We start from the raw sequence: 23,047 nt of genomic DNA, 5'->3' as shown, positions 1-23,047 counted from the left end.
AAAGGGGTTGGCTGCTACCCATCAGAGAGAGTAGGAGTCCAGATTGTAACTGTGAATGGGTTCTGTGGCTGTCCCCTGCGTTGGACTCCCCTGTTTCTGCCAGAAGCTTTGCTCCAGGCACTGATGAAATCAAAGCACTAGAAATAAAGAGTGCTTCCTAAAAAATGGTTAGCTTGGTGCTACTTTCAAACAGCAAGTGGTATGTTTTGGAAGATGATCTTTTCTCAGAAATGATAGAATGTTGGGACTAAAAGACTCTGTGGCAGTTTGGGAAATGACAGTTGAGAGTTGTGACGGTTATTTAATTGTTGTCTCCTTGAGACCAATGAAACAAGCTGCTTTTTAGGATTCCTCTGGAGGAACAAAGTCACGGTTTTTGACTACAAAATGCTAAGACGTTTCTGGTCCCAGGATCTCACATCAGGTGTTTTTGCCCCAAACCCCCTTATTTATTTATTTAATTTATTTTTCCTATGAGAAAATCAAAGATAGCAGAAGAGAAAGTAAATACTTTTATACAGCAAATCTCTTCCATCCCTCCCCTCTGAATCCAGCAATCAAAAACCAGTGAATTTTTAGGAGGGTTATTTTATTCTTTGGGAATTCCCTTATACATAGATAACTCCAAGTGAGATATAGTCGTTTAATTTTCTGGGGGCTAAATCAGGAAACTGCTGGGCAGTCTGATACCTGCAGATAAGACAATTATAGGAATGAGACCTGGGCATTGTCCAGACATATAAAAGATGGCAGTAATCAAAACTCCCCTACTAGGGACTACTAGCTTCAATGAGATAGAAAGGCTGCTATTACTAAATATTTAATATTTATTAATTTTTATTCAGTCATTGACTGTCATTACTTACCCTCCAAAGTTCTTTTGAGCAATAAGTCAAAGCGGTTTTTACCTCTGCAGTTGATTGACGACAAGTACTCAAGCCATTTGGACTCTGTTGGAGCTCATACTTAACTAAGGTAAGTGAGATTCCTATGAAAAATTGAGATTGAAAGCTGGTTGTTGGTATTCGTGTGGTTTTGGATTGGTCTAAGGCTACACTTTGCATTCACTCTGGAAAAGACACCAGAACCAATTTTGACCATATTATGCCGCACAATGAGGCGTAATACAAACGGTAATTTTTCTTTTTTGGGAGAGTCCTAGATGTTTTAATTGTAGCGTTTTCTAACATTTTTCCAGGGAAATTACTTTTCATTTCGCCTTGAGATGTCTCCGGATATTTTTAAGCTTCTACAGTGCTTCTCCCAGGCACATATTAAAGGGAACTGGCAAATCGGTTTCATCAAAATGGTGTTAAATCGCCACCTAAAATGACTCATTACTTATCACTTGATAGCATTTAATTTTCATAAATATCATCGGCTACTAATACACACACACCAGAAACGGATCTTTGTGTTTTCAAGGTCATCACAACCCTGAGGGACGCTCGCGAGAGCACACACGGAGGTACCTTGGCTTCCGCACTACAACTCCCAGAAGGCTCCGCGGCCAGGAGGCCGCTTCCGGGCGTGCGTCCCGGCCCATCTCGGTGCCGGGGGACGCGGGAGCGCGGCCGCTGGGCCAGCGCGCGGAACGTGAGTGGCTTGAGTAACGCGGCTGACCGCTGTGGATGTTGTCCTGGCGCGGACCCGGCGCTGTTCGTAAGCGCGCTTTCCACTCGCACTGCCTGTGGACCCACCATGAGGCGCCTGGGCTCGGTGCAGCGGAAAATGCCGTGTGTGTTTGTGACGGAGGTGAAAGAGGAGCCTTCCAGCAAAAGGGAGCATCAGGTACCGAGGAGCGCGGGGACCGCGGGGCGGCCGCGGGTGGGCTGCTCCCCGCGGCCCGGGCTGCGTTTGAACCCGGAGAGGGTTCCCAGGTGCGGTGGAGCCGCCCTGCAGACTGGGGGCGGGGGCGGTTTGCAGGTTTCGCTGGGGCGGTCTAGGGCGGTCTAGGCGTCTTCTACGCCCCGAGCTCCAGGTTCTTGTACCTTCTTAGTTGCAAGGGAGGGAATCTGCGGGAGAATTTTTCTGATCTGGCGATTCAAACTTGCCATCGCATGGAAATTGAAAACCCGCATCTTAAATAATGTTCCTTTCTTCTTAGGTTACCATCTTTTGAGGAAAATCCCTTAAGTAGTCGTATAGTCACCGCAAAACAAGCTTTCCTACTTTTCACGAGTGTGGTGTCAAAGTGGAGATTTTAGAAGACTTGGTTCACCTGTTCAAACCTGGGAACCGATGACAGTGTTGACAACTAACCTAAATAGGTCACTAAAGATTAGACCTCGTGTATTGTTACCAGTAATTAACTACTTGATTCTAATTTTGGTGTTCCCATCTCAAGGTTTTCTATTGTCGCAGCAACGTGTTTTACACATAGAGAGGGCCCTTAATAAATACTGGTGAATGATCCTGTATCAGGATAACTCTTTAATATATAGTAAAGTCCTTGACAGCAAAATCACCACTTATCGGTTGGGTGCTTCAACTCATCATACAAAATCAGCATGTGCATTTAACTCCACCTCCACTTCCCGTTAACTTCGTTCACACTGGCCTTCTTGTCTCCCAGGCTAAAAGACTTTTAAGGCCAAGACTGCTGTGTTATTTCTAGTCCCAGTTTTTAGGACCTGACACATGGTAGGCTACTGGATAAACCCTGGTGTCATTTCATGCCAGTTTTCCATTTACCTTGATGCTTTTTACCTTATAACATCTCACTGCCACCGCTATTATAGTTCTTAATATTTTACGCCCTTATTGCACTAAATTGTTCTTTCTTGCCGCTGAGAATGATCATCATTATTCTTTCCTAGTCAAAACCCCGCAGTTACTACTAAATGTCTGTAGCAGTCGTTGTCAGGCTTTTATTTTTTAAGCCCTAACAAACTTAATTCATACAAAACAATGTCATCCTGAATAGTGGTTCACTCTAGCTGTGATTCTCAACTTTGTATGTTGCGGGTGGGAGGGGAGTAGTTTGTAAAAGCGCCCTCCACCAGGAAAATAAGCCCTTTCTCTTGTCCCTCTGCAGTCAAGAATAGCTTATAGTGTTGTTTATAGCATAGCATTCAAATTCTTAACTGCAATTCAAGGATTCTCATTAATCAGGCCCAGTCTTAAAGTGCCTGTTGGGCCCACAATGAGGTGCCTGAGCTCAGTGCAGTGAAAAATGCCATGTGTGTTTGTGACAGAGGTGCCTACTTAAAGTGACGTATCTGTTCTAGCAAAGTCTGTTTCATCCTGTGAACATACCAAGCACAATCCTGTCTCTATGCTCGAGCTACGCACTCTGCCTGGATCACTTCCAGGATTTTAAAAATTTGGAATCAGAACTTCTCTATGAAATCTTTCATCAGCTTACTTATCCTAGCGATTTCCCCTACCAAGAAATTGTAGAGGACCACTCAATTGATACTAGCTATTACTTTTTATACACACATGCCTTCTGTTTCCAGTCAGAGTTTAAAGACTTAAGTGACAGAGAAGGAGAACTTTGCGAACCCCTTGGTATCTTATGCTGTCCTTTGGACATGTCAGTAGCATAGAGTGGTAGGTAATTCATTCTTATGGAAGGGATATTTGTACTCATCAAGAACTCCATAAAGTCATCTCCTCCCTAGAATCTTTGATAAATTTAAACACACACACACACACACACACACACACACACACAAACACACACAGAGCTATTGGGCCAAACCTTGGTCCTACTGCCACAGGTTAAATTGATATCCTCTGATACCAATGTTGTAAGTTACTGATAAATCCCTAACCATTCAGTTTTATCTTAAAAATACTGAATCAGTACCCGAATGGGGCTAATTTCCTGTTTGCCAGACTCTGAAACAGTACTTCATTTATTAGTCTTAAGCCTATCACACCAGTATGTTTATATTGTACAGTGTTTTTTCACATTATGTAAGGTGAGTGTTACTTCAGATAATTTAGACTATAAAACAGTGGCATAGTCTTTCTCATAAATGAAAATAAATTACAGATAAAAAGCTGGTAAGGATCCTAGAAACTGTCTTCTCCTCCATTCTTGATACTCTTTTGGCTTGTCTTCCTAACAGTAGAAAAACCGTAAGTTAAATATGCAAACAGTTTACTACTGATAAAGCTGAAAGGGTCCGCATTTGTTTTTCTCATCAGCACTTATCATAGCTAACATTGTACTATACATTTTGTTGCTGTTATCATCTCCCTCCTTAAAATGAACCTTCCACCAAAGGCAGGTCCTTTTTTGTTCATCTCTGTCCCAGTGCTGAGAACAATGCTTAACCCATAGGAGGCATTTAGCAAATAATTGTCAAGTAAATGACTGAACACACTTAACACCTGTGCTAGGGATGCAGCTCTGCATAGGACATGGTTCCTGGTGTCAAGCTTATTATGATGGATAAAGAAACGTGAATACAGTTGACCCATGAGCAATGCCAGGGGTTAGGGGCTTGGATCCTACAGCAGTGGAAAATCCGAGTATAACTTGTGGTTGGACCTCATATTCGAGTTTCCTCCATAACCAGGGTTCTGCATCCAGGATTCAACCAACCTTGAATGTGTAGTACTGCAGTATTTACTATTGAAAAAAAAATCTGCATATAAGTGGTCCCATGCAGTTCAAACCTGTGTTGTTCAAGTCGACTCTGATTACAAATCTGTGGGGAAAAACATGTATTGCTATGATAGCGTAGAAGGGGAGTGGGTGATTTGTAAGAACTTCACAGGAGAAATATTTTGAAGGATAAACTGGTGATCATCCCTTAGAACTAGTGAAATTAAGAACTTCCAGGTAAGAGTGTGTGCGAAGGCATAGAGGCTATTTATCTTAAACCAGTTTTCTCTTTCTCTTTTTTAAGCCATTTAAAGTTTTGGCAACTGAAACTATAAGTCACAAGGCATTAGATGCAGATATACACAGTGCAATTCCAACAGAAAAAGTGGATGGAACATGTTGTTATGTTACTACCTACAAAGGTAATATAAAACTGTACTACAAATATTACTTATTTTTCTTAGTCACTTAAACTATATATATCTGAAATGGGGCATTGCTCTTCATAAACCCTTGGAAACCTAAGTATAATAGGAAAATAATAAAATCACAGTTGGTATATTATACTTATTATATCATTGTATCTTTCTCTTGGGGGAAGAAGGAAAGATAACTAATATTTACTTAATACCCATTAAGGGCCAGACAGTATGATAAATGCTTTATATGTGTTATCTCTAATTTGCACAATAAGCCTCTCCATTTCACAGAAACGGAAACTGAAGCTCAGAGAACATAAATAATTTGTTTGAGACCATATAATTACTGAAGGCTCAACTGGTAATGGGGTTTATCTGACCCTAAAGCTTGTTCTCATTCCACTGATCCCAGTGCTGATGCCATTGTTTTTATTGCTATTGGCAATGTCTCTAATTTATTTCATTTTAATGTACTTTAAACTCAAATAGAAATTGTCAACTATGTTAAGGGAAAAAATGCATTGAAAAGAGAGAAATAATCTTTGTGATTTTTTTTCTGGATAGTGAAATTACCTCTCAATTCCAGCAAGAGAAATAGAACAGTTAAATGCATATTGGGCACATTCTTTATATCAGGAAATCTCTTCTGAAGTGCATCTTTTTTCATGTTTAATTGTGATAAAATGCATATGACATAAGATTTACCAGGTTAACCATTTTTAAGTGTACAGCTCAGTGGTGTGTGCAGTTCTCATTGTTGTGATGCTATCAACACATCCATCTCCAGAACTCTTTCCACCTTGCAAAACTGAAACTTCATACCCATTAAACAACTCAGCATCCCCACCTTCCAGACACCATTCTACTTTGTCTCTAGGATTTTGACTACTCTAGGTAACTCGTATAAGTGGAGTCTTAACAGTATTTGTCTTTTTGTGGCTGGCTTATTTCACTTAGCATATTGTCCTCAAGAGTCATCCATGTTGTAGTACATGTCAGAATTTCCTTCCTTTATAAAAGGATGAATAATATTTCATTGTATGTATATACCACAAGTTTGTACATACTACATAATTGTGTGTATATACCATTCATCCATCAATGTGTACTTTGGATGCTTCCATCTATTGGCTGTTGGGAACAGCGGTGCTATGAACATGGTGTACAAATATCTGAGTCCCTGCTTTCAATCCTTTGGGGTATGTATCAAAAGATGGAATTGCTGGATCATATACTAATTCTTTTTAAAATTTGAGGAACTGTCATACTGTTTTCTATAGCAACTGCACTATTTACATTCCTAGCAGGACTTCAGAAGGGTTCCAGCTTCTCCATATCCTCACCAACACTTGTTTTTTTCTATTTTTTTGATAGTAGTCATCTTAATGGGTGTGAGTGCAATGCATTCTTTTTTTTTTTTTTTTTGTGCAATGCATTCTTTTATGTTTACTTGTGAAAAGAACAAAAGGTCCGTTCAACAGAAATGACAGTGTAGTTTTAATCTGGTTCTTCATATTATTTATTGGTATAGCTAATGAGTAATATATAGTGCCTAAACCAAACTTTAATCAATAATTTTTAAGATTAATCTCTGATTTATATATTTGAAGAAACTAAAAGATTTTTTTAGGCTTACATTAAGAAACTTCAGTGTGCATCATATGTGTAATCATGTATAATGGTGGCAGTTAAACAAGATTGGATTGCTAAAGAAAACTTACAGAACCCAGAGTGACAGTGCTTGCAAATTCACAGTTTATTACAGGTAAAGGATAGGCAATGCAGCAAAGGCATTAAAAGGATGTGCATCACAACCAAAGACTCTCTCACAGCAAAGGGTCTGGTGAGACCAGGTGAAAGCTTCTATGGTCCCCCGCCCCGACTCCTCCCCCACCTTCCTGACAAATCCAGGCAGGACACACTTTCTTAAAGCAGGGACCACCACTGATATAGGCAGGGAACACCTCAGAAACCAGGAATCTGAAATGGAGTCTCAGCTGGGGATTTTTATATTTTGCTGGTCATGAAGGCATCTTTCTGCTAAGTAACCAGCCTCAACATCAGCCCTCCAGGAGTCTCACTGAGACCAGGTGCAACTCATTAGCCTCACTGTTGTCAATAAAGAATGCTGGCACCTGCCCTGAAACTTATCAGATCCCTGACTGTAAAGCATTGCTATTAATCCATGTTCTGTGCCTTGTCCCCAGGGGTCAGAGCCATGCAAAACAGTTTAGCCTCACTCCACATTTTTGGGAATTAACCCTCATAGCACATAGTTCGGTTTCAGGGAAAGTGTGAATACAATTTTCTGGTTATGTTTCCATTTAGTATAGAGGTAGCTTCGGTTTCTCACAATTGCTAGTTTCTAATAAAATATGGCTGTGGAATGTCCTTATGAAAGAGTCACATTTGCTTTTTATCTCATCCCCATCACTCTAACCAAGACTTAAGTCTTATACATCAGGTACTGTTAGGTAGGATGTCTGTTACACTGCATATTTCCCTTTGTCTTCCGGGTTGCTTCTCTTAGAGGAGATGACTCCTACTGTTTATTGAAAAATTTTATATGGAAATGTCTTTCAAGATGAATTTTATTGTTTGCCTCTTAAACTTTTTTTTTCCTTTCATTATTTTTTAGGTCAGCCATACCTTTGGGCTCGGCTAGATAGAAAACCTAACAAACTAGCTGAGAAAAGGTTTAAAAATTTTCTACATTCAAAACAAAACTTGAAAGGTTAGTGGGTCCTTTTTTTTCTTTTTTTTTTTTTAAAGCTTTTCATGATTTAAGTTGAAATTTTTGGCTTATTTCTTCCTATGGTGTTCTATATATTATATCCTTCTTTACAATTTAAGCACTTTGGGAAAAGAAAACATTATAATTGAATATCTTTATATGTAAAATCATATTCTTGAAAAATATTTCAAAATATTTTCCTAACACTTCTGTGACTCTTCATTGTCATATCCATTTTATTAAAACATACAAATTATTGTGTGTGTGTATATATATATATATATATATATATATATATACACACACACACATATATATATATAATGAGTGACACATTTTGGTTTTGTCTACCTAAGAGACAAATGGGTAATTTTATAAATCAGGCACAAATCTCAAAGGATTATTAATATTTTTAATTATTACAGTAGATGCCTCTAAATATTATATAAGTAGATATATACATTTATTGTTATATATCCACTCATTCATACATATAATCTTTATATATTTATATTCATAGTGCATTAAAAATTTACCATAAATCACACATGCTGGAACATTGGTTGCTTTAGTTAGACTGTTGCTACTGTTACAGATAGTGGTGGGTTCAAAACTGAAAATTTAAAGTGTTAGTACCTTAACCCTGAGAAGTAGTCACATTGTGGGGGTAATGAATGGAGACTAATTATATGATACCTGACATTATGGGGTTCATTAGCTGTTCCCACTTTGAATTTGTTCAGTGTTATATATATATTTTTTAAAGTATCGCCATACATAAGATTATTTAACTCTTTTAGAATTTTTTTGGAATGTTGAGGAGGACTTCAAACCTGTTCCAGAGTGCTGGATACCAGCGAAGGAAATAGAACAATTAAATGGGAATCCAGTGCCTGATGAAAATGGACACATTCCTGGTATTATTATACATTCAATTGGAAATTATAGAACTTAATTTTAATATGGTTCATCATGGTATTTATCTGGATAGCACGAATTTTCTAAGTCTAATTTAAGTTTAACGATACCAAAGATGTTTCATATCAAGAACGTCCTCTCAAGTTCAGAATCTTTTCTCAGGTGGACAGTTTACTACCTGTAGTCTGTGAAGATTAATAAAGCATTGAGTGTGGGAATAGCCTTGAAGTGTTGTCAGGATGATGGTATGTTCTAATCTGAAACGGGATATTAAGCCTTTTACTTTTTAGACTGGGGGGGATAACAATATGTATATATTTTTTGCAAAGATCCTAGAAGACTATCTCAAAGGAAAGTGAAAATAGGTGTCTCACAGTAGTTTTTCTGGAGATGGGAAAATTTTGCAAAAGTGTGCTGAGTAGAAGGATAACTCCAGATTAAAAGAACCTATAATGTACAAAGTACTCTTTGATTCTAGTAATACAAAAGTGAGGAGGATCAGAACCTTTATCCTTGATGATCTTTTAGACAACAGGAAAAATCTACCAATAATAGTATGATTTAAGAACTAAAAGGAAATAATACACAGGGTACAGTTGGAGAAAAGAGGAAGAACTCCTAGTTCAACCTGTGGTGGTTAGAGGAGGCGTCTAAGGAGAGTGGACATTGAAACTGAAGCTTAAGAACCAGAAGTTAGTTGGCAAGGGAAGGGAGAAGGTCAGCATAGGCAAACTCCCACGAAGGGTAGAGATCATGGAGTCTTTGAGAAATTTTAAATAACACCTTACTGTGGCTGGAATGTTTAGAGTGTATGACACTTGAAGCTATAAAAGTAGAGGCTGGAGATGTGGAATGGGCTCAGATCTTAAAGGGGTTTATATTCCATCTGAAGAAGTTTGAAGTTTATCCTGAAGATGATTATTAAGCAGAGCTACAGCAGAACTAAATTTAAATTCTTGAAATAGAATTACAAGGGGTGGGGAATTGGAGATAGTAGATCAGCAAAGAGGTTATTACAGTAATCTGGGCGAATAATGAATGCCAAAGATGTGATGGTCATAATAGTGTTTATGCCCTAGTTTGTCTTCTTTTTTTTTTTTTTTTTTTTTGGTAAGGAATTCTCCACAACAAAGAAGCCTAATCTGGCATCAGTAGTTAGGAAGGGAATAGCAGTAACATTCAATAAATGTGGAATCAATAAATTGTTCAATAAATACTGGAACAATACAGTAAATTGCGGAACACTTGCATCTGTCTATTGTCCCTGAAACTGGAGAGAAGGTAGAGAGAAAACTTAATTTAAAAAAAAGTTTTAGTGCTGTGTCTTAGAATGGTGCTCAATTCTTATTGAAAATGTGAATTTTCTATTAAAAGAATGCTGGGTGCTCTGAAGTGAATAATCAAACAGGTTAATTCCTCAGCAGAATCAAGAATGAGACCTTATGATTAAAAAAAAAGATTATAATTTACAAAGTAGTAAAACTGCTAACATTTCCACTGATGTTAAAAGTGATACCTGTGTGTGATAGAACATCCAGAAAATACAGAAAATTTGCAACAAAAATTAAATTTACCTTAGGTCTTAATCCAAAGAAAAACAGTGCAATAAAAAACACTTCTTTCTTTAAATGATAGGTTGGGTACCAGTGGAGAAAAACAACAAACAGTATTGCTGGCATTCCTCTGTAGTAAATTATGAATTTGAAATCGCCCTGGTACTGAGGCATCATTCTGATGATCCTGGTCTTTTGGAAATTAGTGCAGTGCCACTGTCAGATCTCTTAGAACAAACACTGGAGCTTATAGGAACCAATATTAATGGAAACCCATATGGTGAGTAAATCCTTTTTCTTGTTTAGTTACAGTAGTCATTTTTAAAGAAAACTTCCTAGGTTCAACTGAAAAAAAATACACACTAAAGAAATGACTAATAAACTTGAGTTATTTGTTTTGGTTTTTAGATTCCATATATAAGTGAAATCATACAGTATTTGTCTTTTTCTTCTTTCATTTAGCATAATATCCTTTAGGTCTATCCATGTTGTTGCAATTGGCAGGATTTCATTCTTTATTTATGGCTGAGTAATATTCCATTTTCTGTGTGTGTGTGTGTGTGTGTGTGTACACACACCCCATATCTTTATCCATTCATCTGTTGATGGGCACTTAGGTTGCTTTTCATGGCTAGGTAATTAGTTTAGCATTAATTAACAGCTAGGAGTAAAGTAAATAAAAGAATTAGCAATGAATAGCATATCAAGCCTTCGAATATATACCATGATGATTTGAGTACAAGTCCTGAGGGCATTATGGAGTATTGTTAACCCAGGGATGAAGACAGACCCAAGGTCATTAAAGCTGGAATAGCAAAATCCTATATAGAGATCAGAAGCAGACTGATTGGCAGGTGAAAAGAATCTAAGACAGTAATTATTACAAGTTATCAGATACAGCGTGGCTGTTTGGTAAATACTGAATGATAGTTGAATGTGGCTAATGGTGTAGAGCAGCAGTTGGTGGACTTTCCTATAAAAGGCTAGATAGTAAATATTCAGGCTTTTTGGGCCGTATCTCTGAAACAGGCCATAGAGAGTACTTAAATGAATGGGTTGGCTGTGTTCCATTGAAACAATTTACAAAAATAGGCGCCTGGCTGGGTTTGGTTGAAGGTCATAGTATGCCAATTCCTGGTATAGAGCACACGAAGGTGGAATTTAGATTTAATGGGATAAGGTGCCGACTTTTGAGTGAGGGCACTTGTCTCTCTTCAAGGAATCAAACTTTTAGGTAAATTTATTCCTCAATGTTTTAGAGGATTTTTTTAATTTGGAGGGAGAAATTTCCTCATTCTTTTTGAAACTTCTGTATGGCTAATGGCAAAGTTTTACAATTTTAGGGTTAGGAAGCAAGAAGCATCCATTACATCTTCTTATACCACATGGAGCATTTCAAATAAGAAATCTACCTACTTTGAAGCACAATGATCTGTTGTCCTGGTTTGAAGGTTGCAGAGAGGGTAAAATTGAAGGAATAGTGTGGCACTGCAGTGATGGCTGTTTAATCAAGGTAATGGCAGAAAATAATTTGTGGGATTATGTCATTTTATGTTCTTAAAGTAGAAGTGGCACTAAAATGCTCTACAAATTGCAGTAATTCTGATATGTAGTAATTTAATTTCTTCATCTCACATGCCACCATCTTTATATGATAAAGTTGTGTTTCCCAATATGTATTTATTCTGTGGGGCGTTGGTTCTTCTAGATGTGCTTCAGAATTAGTGATGAAAATGTCCGGAAAACCCTGCATACTATGTATTGCCTTCTTGGAAATTCATGTTGAACATTAGTGTTCTCTGAGACATCTGTACTAATAACTTAGTTTAACGCAGCATTTCTCAAAGGTACCTGATTATAGAATTTGTTGAGTTAAAAGAGTGCCAAGGTGACAGTTAATATATACAGAATGAATTCTTTTACACTTTGCGCCCTTTCTGTCTCCTGGACTTGTCTGTTTGATTTCACATAGGTTCTAGTTTGTAATGTTCAAAACTGGACCCTAGTCCAGTTTGGACCAACCCCAACTCCAAACAATTCACTGAAGCCAAAAACTTAGACATCATTTTTAACCCCTCTCTCCATCACTTCGTACATCCAATTATCAGTTCTAAAAGATTCTCATCTATTGCATCTGTGTACTTCTTACCAACCAATTGGCTGTTGATTTTAATTTAAAACAAGATTCATGCTTGACTTATTTTATCACCCTCCTCAGCGTTATCTTTCAGTCTTATCCCTGTCCTGTCCATGCTTCACAAATGAATGAGAATACTACTTCCCTGCTTAAAAGTGTTCAGTGACATTAAGATTTTTCACGATCTGGCCCCTGCTAAAATTTCCAGAACTCTTTACCCCCATCTCCCAAACACCCACACTGTATATGTTCTTAACTAAACGCAACCAGAGCAAAAACACGATTCTATCACATGATATTTCTTTTGGTTAGAATGCCTTCCGCCCACATTTTTCAATTGGCTAACTTCTGCACTCAGCAACAGACTCTATTATTCATTACATTTTTATGGAGCCCCTGATTATGTTCCTGGCATGTTTCCAGGTGCTGGAAATAGAGTCAACAAAACAATGTCTCTGCCTTCATGAAGCTTACATTCTAATGGGGAAGATAGGCAATAAGCAAGTAAATATGTAATATGTCAGGAGGAGAACAGCTATGAAAAAAAAAAAAAGGGTAAGATGACATGGAGCCTTAAATAGTGCCTGGGAGATAGTAGGCACTCAAAAGATTTGTAAGTGAATGAAGATAATACAGGCTAAAAGCTAATATCCTTTTTTTTTTTCTTTTCAGGTCCATCGCCATCATCTTGGTTTATGCTGGCCAATCCCAGATACTTATATGAATTCAAAACCAGTTATTATCAACATGAATCTGAACAATTATGTGTATGCCTTTGATGCTAAGTGTTTATTTAATCACTTTTCAAAAATAGATAATCAGAAATTTGGTAGGCTCAAAGATATAATACTCAATGTATAAACTGGAAATGCAATTAAAAACCAGCTTCTTTGTTACTATATTTCAATATTGAATACTCTGCCATGTTTAGAAGGTAAAAATATCTCAGAGTTTCTATTTATTGTTCAGTGTCTAATATAGCAACATGTCTTCTAGCATTTGAAGAAATGAATTTCCCACCTGCAAATATCTATTCAAAATTTTATTGAGAAATAGCAAGTGAGTTTTAACCTCTGGAATTTAAAATATAATAATAAGCTGCCCAGCTTGTACAAAGGTTGGATTCAGTCCATTATACATGGGTAGTAGCATAAAAGACAAACCAACAATTCTGGACCATTTACTTTAAAAATTAAATAGTTTTTAAGCTGAATTTAATATTGCTAGACATTTAAGAAAATTTATGGCTCAACTTCATAATGTATTTTTATCTATATATATACACACACACACATATATAATTTGAGAATATGTAAGTAAGTATATATAAAACCCCAGTTTTAAATGTTTAAGAAACTTAAAACATTATGAATGTATAGGAATTCACCATAGCTCATTGCCTATTTGACAGATATAACTTATCCTAAAAGTCTTCAAAAATACACTTTTCTAATATGTTGAAATTTTCGTATAATTTTATTTACTAAAAATTCCAGTTTAGGTAAAGGTACAAGGTATTGGGAAGGAAATCATGTAGGTCAGAGACTTGCCTGATTTCCAGATGGAACTTCCGATGGAATTTTAACTTATAAAGTTAATAAACAGTTAAATAAAACTATAGTTAGAGGTGGCCCTTAGTATATAGGGAAATTAACAGGATTTTCCTCCTCTTCATCTTCAAACTGTTCAGAAGCAGCAACAGGACTAGTTAATTCAACACCAAATTGTTCAGAAAGCTTTTTTAACTTCTCTTCTAAGAGAATATTTTTTTTCACTTCTTCTTTGTAATTATACTTCAGATCTTCGATTTCTTCAAAAAATGAAGGATCAAAATTTTCCAGTTCTTTTTTCAGCTTTTTTATTTCCTCCTAATAAGAACATATTATCTTTAAAGGGTATATATAGGAAAAAATACATTCTTTCTTTAGGTGTGAACTAAAGAGATTTAATTATAAACATGAAAGCCAAAGTAACCTGAATAGTCAAATATACTTATACAGCAGAAGTATTTTCTTAAGATTTTATTAATAATGTTTCATTGTACAGTGTAAGTAACTAACTAACTTGTTAACTGTCAAATTATTTGTTCTCTAAGTAAGTTATGTCCTGGTCTTGGACTAAAATTTATCAGCTCTTAAATCAGAGGGGATTTAATCTTTCTCCAAAATAATATTAAGATACTCTCAGTGAGGCAATCAAAAAACTTGGCTATTCACAACATGGAAGTTATTTTGGTTAAGATTCTTTGGTTAGGCATTACTTGTATTTTCTTTACAAATATCTAATTTTCAATGAATAATGGTCACTTGTTATAAATATATTTATGGTCAGGTAAACTGTTGGGCTTCTGCCTGGCTAAAAGTTAGGCATCTGGTAAAGAAACAATTTGAGCTTTAATGACCATGTAGAATAGCCAGTGATCACTAGTGAATTTTCATATTTATGCTCTTTTGTTCTGTTTACAGATTCTTAAAGAGATAAAGCATATCAAATATCTTTCTTTAAGGGAACTATTCCTGAAAAGAATTTCAAAAGGAAATAAAAGACACTGTTCCCAATGTGACCCAAAACTTAGGAAAATATTAAAATAATGAGCTATATTTGTGACAATTAAAAATAATTTACTCTTTAATCCTATTTGTCTCAATTTTTTGATAGTTCTGTTTTAATAAATATTTTTTAATACAGTCAGATGAATATAATCAACTTTGTAATATCAAGGTTAAATGTAAGTATAAAATGTGATCCCAGGAATATTTAGGATACATACTTAAAACTCAGAGATGGTGATCATAAAAACAGTTTTCAACAGCTGTTTTCACAAAACATTTATAATACTATAATTAAAATAGTTACCTTCAAATGCTGCTTTTCTAGATCTGAGGTTTTGAGCTGTGTCTCTAGATCTTTGACCTTTTCCTTTAGTTGATGAGGATCTGCCTCCAAAAAAGTGAAAATTAGACTAAGCTTTTCCGACTCTGAAGAAGTTCAAGATAAAGGATTTATTTTAGAGGATAAGGAGGAAACTTATGAAACTAGAGCCTGGAAAATGTTGTCTTTTATGGTTGAAACACTTCTTTTCAGGCTGTGAATTCTGTATACTACCTCTATATCAGGTATTATAATTCCATAAGCAGACAAAGAGAAGAGGCATATGTTAGGTGTTAGAAGTATAGATCCAGGTTCATTCTTTACATGGAAGAAACCATTATTTTCAGAGAAAAATTCTAGAACCAAGAAAATTTGTTAGGTGCTAATAGTACAACATTAGAATAAGTAGACTGTTAGGGAAGGGGCTACAACCGTAAGGTGGCCAAATGCTCCTGTTACCCAACAACTTTGACTATTCCATGTACTTCAGTGCATCTTTACTGTAATTACTGGGTTGGCCAAAAAGTTCGTTTGGGTTTTTCCATAAGATGTTATAGAAAAACCTGAACGAACTTTTTGGCCAACCCAATACTATGTGAAAAATGTTCTGGGCAGGATGGATAACACAAAGATGAACAAGTCCTGATATTTTGGTAGGAAAACATAAAAAGCACAAGGGCTTTAGTTTAATTTATTGATTTCTCCCAGTTAACATATCTCTAATTTTATAATGAGAATCAGTGGGCAATAGGATTTTTGCTTTAATTAATTGCCATCTTTGCTAGAAACATACTTTCTTTAAACTGCATGTAATGTGTCATGTGGTCATATTTTACGGCCATTGAGGGGTAAAATTTTTAAAATAATGCTGAATTTTGAGAAAATAATGGTCAGCAAATACATTTTCATGAATGGGACAGGAAGCATATTCTGTTAAGGTGACCTTGGAATGGTCCTCCAATTACTGTAAGTTGGAGACAAATATTTTCCTCGTACTTTTCAAAGCTTCCCTCACCACTGCAGAAAGTACTAATGATTTTTTTACAGAGTTGATTCTTGATCACTGGAATGCTATATTGAGTTGTCTTAATCAGTGGGATGCTATATATTACACAGATTGGTAATGAAATTATGCAGTAAAAGTGATTATTATGTATAGCACTTTCCAAAAGTCAGCTTAATGATCACGTATACTTAAATAGTGCTTTAAAATTTCCAAAACAGTTTTGGTTTGATTTTGAGCCTTAACAATCTTTGATAGATATCCTCATTTTTAAATAGGAGATGAGGAAATAAGGGTTCAGAAATTCCCTCTCAGGAAACTGAGGTTTAGAAAGAGAACTTGCCTAACATCAACAGCATTAACCGCTCTTTGGTGCTGTGTCTGGTTTAGTACACCAAGCTGGCTGCTGGAAGAGATGTTGTCAAGAGAGGTTTACATATGTACTTCTAGTCACCAAGAGAGGAGGCAGTCTAGTGGTCAATAGCAGGGAATGGCAAGGAGCTTTGGAGTTTCACAGATTTAGGCTTCATCCTGCCTCTGCCACTTCCTAGCTGCTTTGAATCTGTTTAACACAGGTAGAATGGAGACAGAGGTACTCAAAACTCAGGGCTATAAGAACTAAATTATAAAACGCTTGTAAAGCATTTAGCACAGTGTCTGGTACGACTCATACATGACAGCCTTAATACAAAGTAGCAACAAGACTACTTGGTAGGATATTGAAAAGCTATGTGAAATAGTCAAAAACTGTTCAGATATAAATTAGTATAACCCTTTGGAACAGAATTTGGCATTTTCATAAAAGCTATCAAATACAATATGCATACAAACAGTCGATTCTTATTATTCGCAGTAGTTATGTTCTATAAAGTCAATATGAACAATGAATTAGTGAATACTGAACCACTGCTCTTAGGGAAAATAAACCTACATACACCTACATCTCACATAGATTTCATAATCTTAAATCCTGGAAACAACTCATCCTGGTAGGTTCTATTTTCTCTGTTTTACAAGAGAGAACAAGGTTCGGAAGTATCAAGTGACTTCTGAGGCTGCCCCAATAACAGGCATCAGAGCTGAAATTTAAACCCAGTCCGGCTGGTCCCAGAACCAGAGGTTCCTGCCCTGTGCAGCAGTGCCCCCTGTTGTCTCCTCCTCTGGTCATCCTTGTATGAGAGCTGAAACAATGCAGAGCATCATCTTGCTGAATCTCTTCTGGGAAAGTGTGGATCATAGAACTTAAATTTTTCACTGCTCTGTGTGTATGTCTGCAAAAGTACCGCACAGTACTGATTTGGGGTTACAAGTAAATTTTACTGAGTAGGTGAATATGCAAATAATGAGGATCAACTATTCACTGTGTGTCCACACATACACATATACATTACATACATATGTGTATATGTGCATACCTATGCACACAGGAATGGGAATGATGAGTAATCACTTCTGAATGCAAATGGAAGAGGGTAGAAGGATAGACTTTTTTACTTTGTAAAAGGAAAAAAAGGATATAGGCAATGTTTACTTATACACATGTAGTTTTTAAATTAATAACAAGGTGAAAGTAACATTTAGAAGAAAATGTTCAAAGGGCTTAAAAGGGCCTATACTGAGAAACTGGAAGCAACAGACCTAATATTTATTACTTAGCATTGTATCATGGTTAAATCCGTAACATCCAGATGGAACACAAGGAGAAAGACACTTGAATACTTGCTACTCAATATTACAGACAACTCAAAGGGCTCAATGGGAATATTGTTTCATGGAAGACAGAGACAGCTTTAAAAACTTAAATCAAGGATTTGATTTTATAAAAGGAAGACAGTTATCAGAAATCTGTGAACAAACAAGAAAGGCAAACCCTAATTCAAAAACTTGGGTTATCTAACATGCTATGAGTGTTTAAAAAATATACTACCGGGTATGGTGCTTTCAGGTCCATTCTGGTCTTTGTTAACTTCTATCTGATGGATTAATTCTTCTTTTTCTTTTTCCAGCTGACTATTAGCTAATCTAGAACACAATGATAATGTGTTAAAAAAAGACAGACAGACATTGCTCCACAAAATACATGAGCATTTCTTTAATTGTGTGATGTACAGTGCTTAGAACTTGCTGATATTTATAAAGGTAAACATTTGTCCATTTACTCTCCCTGCTGCAATGCTACCATTCTCAGAGATCAGAGAATCAAAATCCTTCATGTTGTTCTTAAAATCTGATCTGATGTCATTTTCAAGAGTAGTTTTTCTCTTGCAGGGAGGAGCCTCACAAAAGTACGCTACACAGAGCCTCGGAAGATTTTTTTTCCCTCATTTCTATTAACATTTGCCTTTGGAAGCTAAGGTTTAATATATTCTATGCTATTAAGAAAGTTTAAATTACGAACTTGATACCTACATTAAGATCTGGTTTACCCTTTTTTTTAGCATCCATTATATAAAAGAGTGATTGGCATTAGAAGGATGAAATAAGGCTGAAAAACCTATTAGGCAGCAAGTTTGAAAAATCTTAACTCTCCAGATATAGCAAATGTGGTTATATTAAAAAATAATTTTTAAAAAGTAGTCATATGAACAAATAATATACCTAAGAACTTGAAGCTCCCATTGAAGGCCTTGCTCTGTTTCATCACCTTCAGGAACATGTTTGAGAATCTCAATCTTTGGGCACAATGAAAAGTTAGAAGACAAAGTTTGACATGGAAATATGAGGTTTTATGAAGATACTTTCAATGAAGCATAATTTTAAAAGTTGAGTTTTCAAAAGTTCATATGATCGCACATCTATGGTGATCTATCCACTATTCATTCAACAATTATTTATTGAGGAACTACTGCATGCCAGGCATTGTCCTAGGCACACTGGATACAGCAGTGAAAAAAATAAGCAAAATCCCTTACTGCATGATCCTGTGGTCCTTACATTTTTTAGTGGGGGAAGACAAACAGTGAGCATGTGATGTGACTGGATAACACTTCAAGATGGTGGGAAGGGCTATTAAGAAAAATAACCTAGGGTAAGAGGACAGAGTGATGGAAAGTAGTATAGGTTTGGGAGGGTCTGAGGAGCTTGCATTTAAGCAGAGACATGAAGTGCAGGAGTGAGCTATGAGAATATTTGGGTAAACAGTATTCTAATCAAGGGAAACAAAAGCAAGGCCCAGAAGCTTGAATGAGTTTGGTTTGTCCCAAGGATTGAAAGAATGTCAGCGTGGCTAGAGCACTATGAGTGCTGGAGAAAGTAAAGGTGAGGCTAGAGAGGAAACCAGATGCCATACCATGTAGTCTTTGCAGGCTATGAAAAGAACTTAGGATTTTGTTCTGGGGTAATGGGAACCACTGGAAGATTCTAAGGATGGGACTGCTATGATTTGCTTTATACCTTTAAAAGGATTACTTGGCAACTATGTGGAAAATACGTCAGGGATAGGGAGAAGGTGAAACAAGGCAAGAGTGGAAGCAGGGAGACCAGTTAGGAAATTACTGCTATTCAGGTGTGAGAGAATAGCTTAGACTAGACTGGCAGTGTTGGAGGTGCTGAGACATCATCAGATTTGGGATATGTCTGAAATAGAGCTGACAGGATTTAATGAAAAAGACGCGGGGTATGAGTGAAAAGAAATGAGTCTATGATCCAAGGTTTTTGACTTAAATAGGTGAATGGTGGGGCCATTCACTTAGATGGTCCTTGTAGGAGAGGAATTAGTCCAGAGTTCATTTTTACCTACATAAGACAATACCAAGGGGTGGTTTGAAATATGATGCATTATTTTATCACATAAAGAAAAATGACATTACTTGCCTGTTGCTCAAGGTCTTCCGTGTATTTCTTAACTTTTTGTTCCCTCTCTGTTGCTTGTCTTACAAGCTGTTTAAGATCAGTAAGGCTTTTAGTTTTTTTGGCAATATCAGTTTCCAATTCTTTCAACTTGGTTTCATACATTCTAAAAGTATAAAGGAAAAAAAATGGTGTAGACGTGGAAAATAATTTCTCTCATTGATTTAAAAGCCAGTTCAAGTTACTGCACTAAAAATAAAGAACATCTTATTACACTGTTTCTTCTAGTCAAATCTTTTCCTACATATTTACTTAGCATTAGGTGACAGCAAGGGATAAGTACCCCTAATTAATAGGCCAATCAAATAGAGGATTTAGATGTTTCCCAAAGTTATAACAAGGATGGAGCCTGAATTTTACCACTGTCAAAGATTAAAATCAATACCTTTTTCAATCACAAAACAAAGAAATAGAAATTAAATTCATAAGAATATCAAATTCTGTATTATTGAATATTCTTAGGAATATACTTAGAGATAACAAACTAAAGCATTTAATACACACACACGCACACACACACACACACACACACGTAGGAGGTATCCAGGTAGAGCAAAACCAAAAGAACACTGCTGGGAGAGGGAAAAGAATGTGTAAAAGCAGGGGTAAGAAAAATGGCATAAGATGCGGGAGGGATGAAGCTTGTAAAAATCTAAATAGATTTGTAAATTTTCAAGAAATTATCAATAGTTCAAAAAAAAAAAATCCAGACTCCAAAAGAAACTTCTAAAACACTGAGCCAAAATGGTTTTACAAACCCATCATACCACCTTAAAGGAGACAATGCTTATAACATTCAAATTTTTCCAGGGAAAATAAAAGAAGGAACACTTTGGCAACAAAATCAGGTAAGGACAGGATAAGGAAGGAAAATTATTATCTCAGTATTACAACAAAATAATATAATTATTATCAAAGAGCTTGTGATAAACCTTAGGAACCTAGATTAGAAGGCAACGCTCTTAACCTGACAAAAGCTATCAAAGTGGTGAAATATCTGAAGCTCACTCCGTCATTGAATTCCCAGCTCTAATGCCACCCAGTCAGAGAGGCCTTCTCTGACCACCCTATCTAAAAGAGCTCCTGCATCACCCCGGCCTGTCTCAGCAGTCAGTGCTATAAAGCTGGATGTGGAATAGATGTTATTAGTTTGTTGAGTAAATAACAGAGCAACTATAAAGATTTCAGCATGAGCCTAATGGTGAATGGGTACCAAAAGATTATCTCCAAACCACTTTACTGAACTGGGTGTCTAATCCCATCTGCAGACTTCAGCAATTTTTTTGGTGGATTTAGGGAGGCTTGAGGCCAAAGATCAGAATTAGCCTTCTGTCAAGTGGATTCTACTAGGACTTAGTTTTTTTTAAAAGTGCTTACTGAAGGCCTACTCTATGCTCAGTTACCTGTACAGTTCTCAGACAAAAAACACATAAATGATCTAAAGGGCAAAGTCATCTTCAGTTATGTTAAATCTCATCACCCCTTCAAATATTTATAAACTTTATAAACCCTTTTCACATTAATAATCTTTTCTGCAGCCTCACAGAGCCCTTTTTTAGAAAAGAAGAGGACAGGGATTATCATTTCCACAGCTTTAAAAAAACTTAAACTCACAGAAGAACTGTAATTTACTTAAGGGCATAGTGAGAAATAGGTATTTCTAAGCCCTGGAAGCTACCTGGCTCTCTGAAGGAACCTAGTCAAAGCAGGCCTTTTAGAAATACATCTAACATAAAGCAGAGTCTGGCATGCAGCAGGTACTGAGTAAATACCTGCTGTATAAATACATCTCGAAGCAACTCAAAATTCTTTGAGTCCATGTGTGATTGTAGAAGGAAATAAAGGACCAACCAAGAAATCAACTGATAGGGTTGCTGGTTGAGAGCCTCTGCTGGAGTCCAAGCAGGCAAAAGAAGACCCCTTCTCCCCTTTATACTATCACACATATTATTTCATTTAGCCCTCACACTAGCCCTCTGACAGAATTAAGAAACAGTTATGGGGGAAGAGTAGATTCTGAGTACTCTCAGTATGATGTTAGAACAGGAACCAAGGACCCTTCTCCAAGACTGCCTGGTCACCTGGGCCTTCTTATCGACCTGCAAAACCTTTCTCTTTTCTCCTTAGACTTGTCTGACAAGGGCAAGTGAGTGCAACAGGCCCACTAGGGGGCGTGCGGTAGCCTCACAGTGCTAAGATTCCCATCCCAGCTGCAGTGATGGTGACTGCCAATCCACATCAAGTCCATTCTAAACAGCAGGTAGATATCCAAGGGGATACTGAGATGCACAGACAGAAGGAACTCTAGGAATATGGTAAAATAAAGATGCGTTTGCCTTCTGAAATGGGGCCAGTAGATGTCAAGAACACCACTTCATACAGGATGACTTTATTGGGAAAGGACATGGGCAGGATCTCACTGGTCTCTGGCTTCTACATATACTCCTTGAAGCAGCTGCTTAACGTTGGAAGTGAGAATGACACCAAAGCCTTTTACTGACTCATCAGAGTTATGATGAACCACCTCTGGTGATAGTGACAATGAACATATGAATGTTTACTAGTGAATTCCTATCACCTCTTTCATAGCCACAAAGTTGATTTGACAGGCAGGAATTGCACATACTTGCAGAAAAGGCTCAAGGGATGGGAGAAAATCAAGTGCCAGAAAGCAGAGGCCAGTAAGACACTAAAACTGTTTGCTGAATTCATCTGTTGAGGCTATTTGAAGAGCAAGATGCCCAGAACGTAACTCCAAAATTGCAGTTGTAGCTGGAGAAAAGCAGCACCCAGGAGAAGCTGGGCACCATCAGTCCAGGCTCATGGCTGACAGCAGCTTCGTGATGCCCACCCAGCTCCAACACCCTTAGCCCAGCCCCAACTCTCCTCTGTCCCATGCCGACACCCCAATTAGTTAAATATTTTAAGGAAGAAAAAGTGAGGATCATGTTAAAACAAACAACCAAACAGTTCTTCACGAAAGAACTAAGTGAATCAGGATA

General features: G+C 36.9%; 2 protein-coding genes across 4 annotated transcripts in view; one reads left to right on the top strand and one right to left on the bottom strand.

The window, feature by feature from the left end:
• The first annotated feature begins 1,519 nt into the window (after positions 1–1,519).
• RLIG1 (RNA 5'-phosphate and 3'-OH ligase 1) lies at positions 1,520–13,286 on the top strand. Of its 3 annotated transcripts, XM_061205283.1 has the most exons (7): positions 1,520–1,791; positions 4,866–4,983; positions 7,619–7,714; positions 8,515–8,631; positions 10,268–10,465; positions 11,529–11,698; positions 12,995–13,283. In XM_061205283.1, exons 1-7 carry the CDS (start codon positions 1,702–1,704, stop codon positions 13,181–13,183), a joined length of 978 nt encoding a protein of 325 aa, XP_061061266.1. In that variant the 5' UTR covers positions 1,520–1,701; the 3' UTR covers positions 13,184–13,283. The 3 variants fall into 3 exon arrangements, with proteins under 3 accessions (XP_061061266.1, XP_061061268.1, XP_061061267.1); XM_061205285.1 differs by lacking the exon at positions 8,515–8,631 and having other exon boundaries at positions 12,995–13,286; XM_061205284.1 differs by lacking the exon at positions 4,866–4,983 and having other exon boundaries at positions 12,995–13,282.
• A 433-nt stretch (positions 13,287–13,719) lies between these two features.
• Positions 13,720–23,047, bottom strand: part of CEP290 (centrosomal protein 290) — a 105,697-nt gene continuing 96,369 nt past the window's right edge. The window contains exons 50-54 of the mRNA XM_061205182.1: positions 20,010–20,151; positions 18,795–18,868; positions 18,124–18,218; positions 15,179–15,258; positions 13,720–14,190 (exon numbers count right to left, since the gene is read on the bottom strand). Of these exons, the coding sequence (XP_061061165.1) occupies positions 13,957–14,190; positions 15,179–15,258; positions 18,124–18,218; positions 18,795–18,868; positions 20,010–20,151 (625 nt within the window). The 3' untranslated portion in view covers positions 13,720–13,956. The remainder of the gene's footprint in view (positions 14,191–15,178; positions 15,259–18,123; positions 18,219–18,794; positions 18,869–20,009; positions 20,152–23,047) is intronic.

This window comes from Eubalaena glacialis, chromosome 11 (assembly GCF_028564815.1).
Source record: "Eubalaena glacialis isolate mEubGla1 chromosome 11, mEubGla1.1.hap2.+ XY, whole genome shotgun sequence".
Taxonomy (NCBI): Eukaryota; Metazoa; Chordata; class Mammalia; order Artiodactyla; family Balaenidae; genus Eubalaena; species Eubalaena glacialis.
The sequence above is the reverse complement of the archived record's forward strand: the minus strand, read 5'-3'. Positions and strand labels throughout refer to the sequence as shown.

What these genes read in the sequence shown, in the direction of transcription:
- RLIG1 (XM_061205283.1), top strand. Translation starts at nt 1,702, where the DNA reads ATGAGGCGCCTGGGCTCGGTGCAGCGGAAAATGCCGTGTGTGTTTGTG. An exon ending in TTATGTTACTACCTACAAAG is followed by an intron (nt 4,984 to 7,618) that starts GTAATATAAAAC and finishes ATTATTTTTTAG; the next exon opens with GTCAGCCATACCTTTGGGCT. An exon ending in TGAAAATGGACACATTCCTG is followed by an intron (nt 8,632 to 10,267) that starts GTATTATTATAC and finishes TTTAAATGATAG; the next exon opens with GTTGGGTACCAGTGGAGAAA.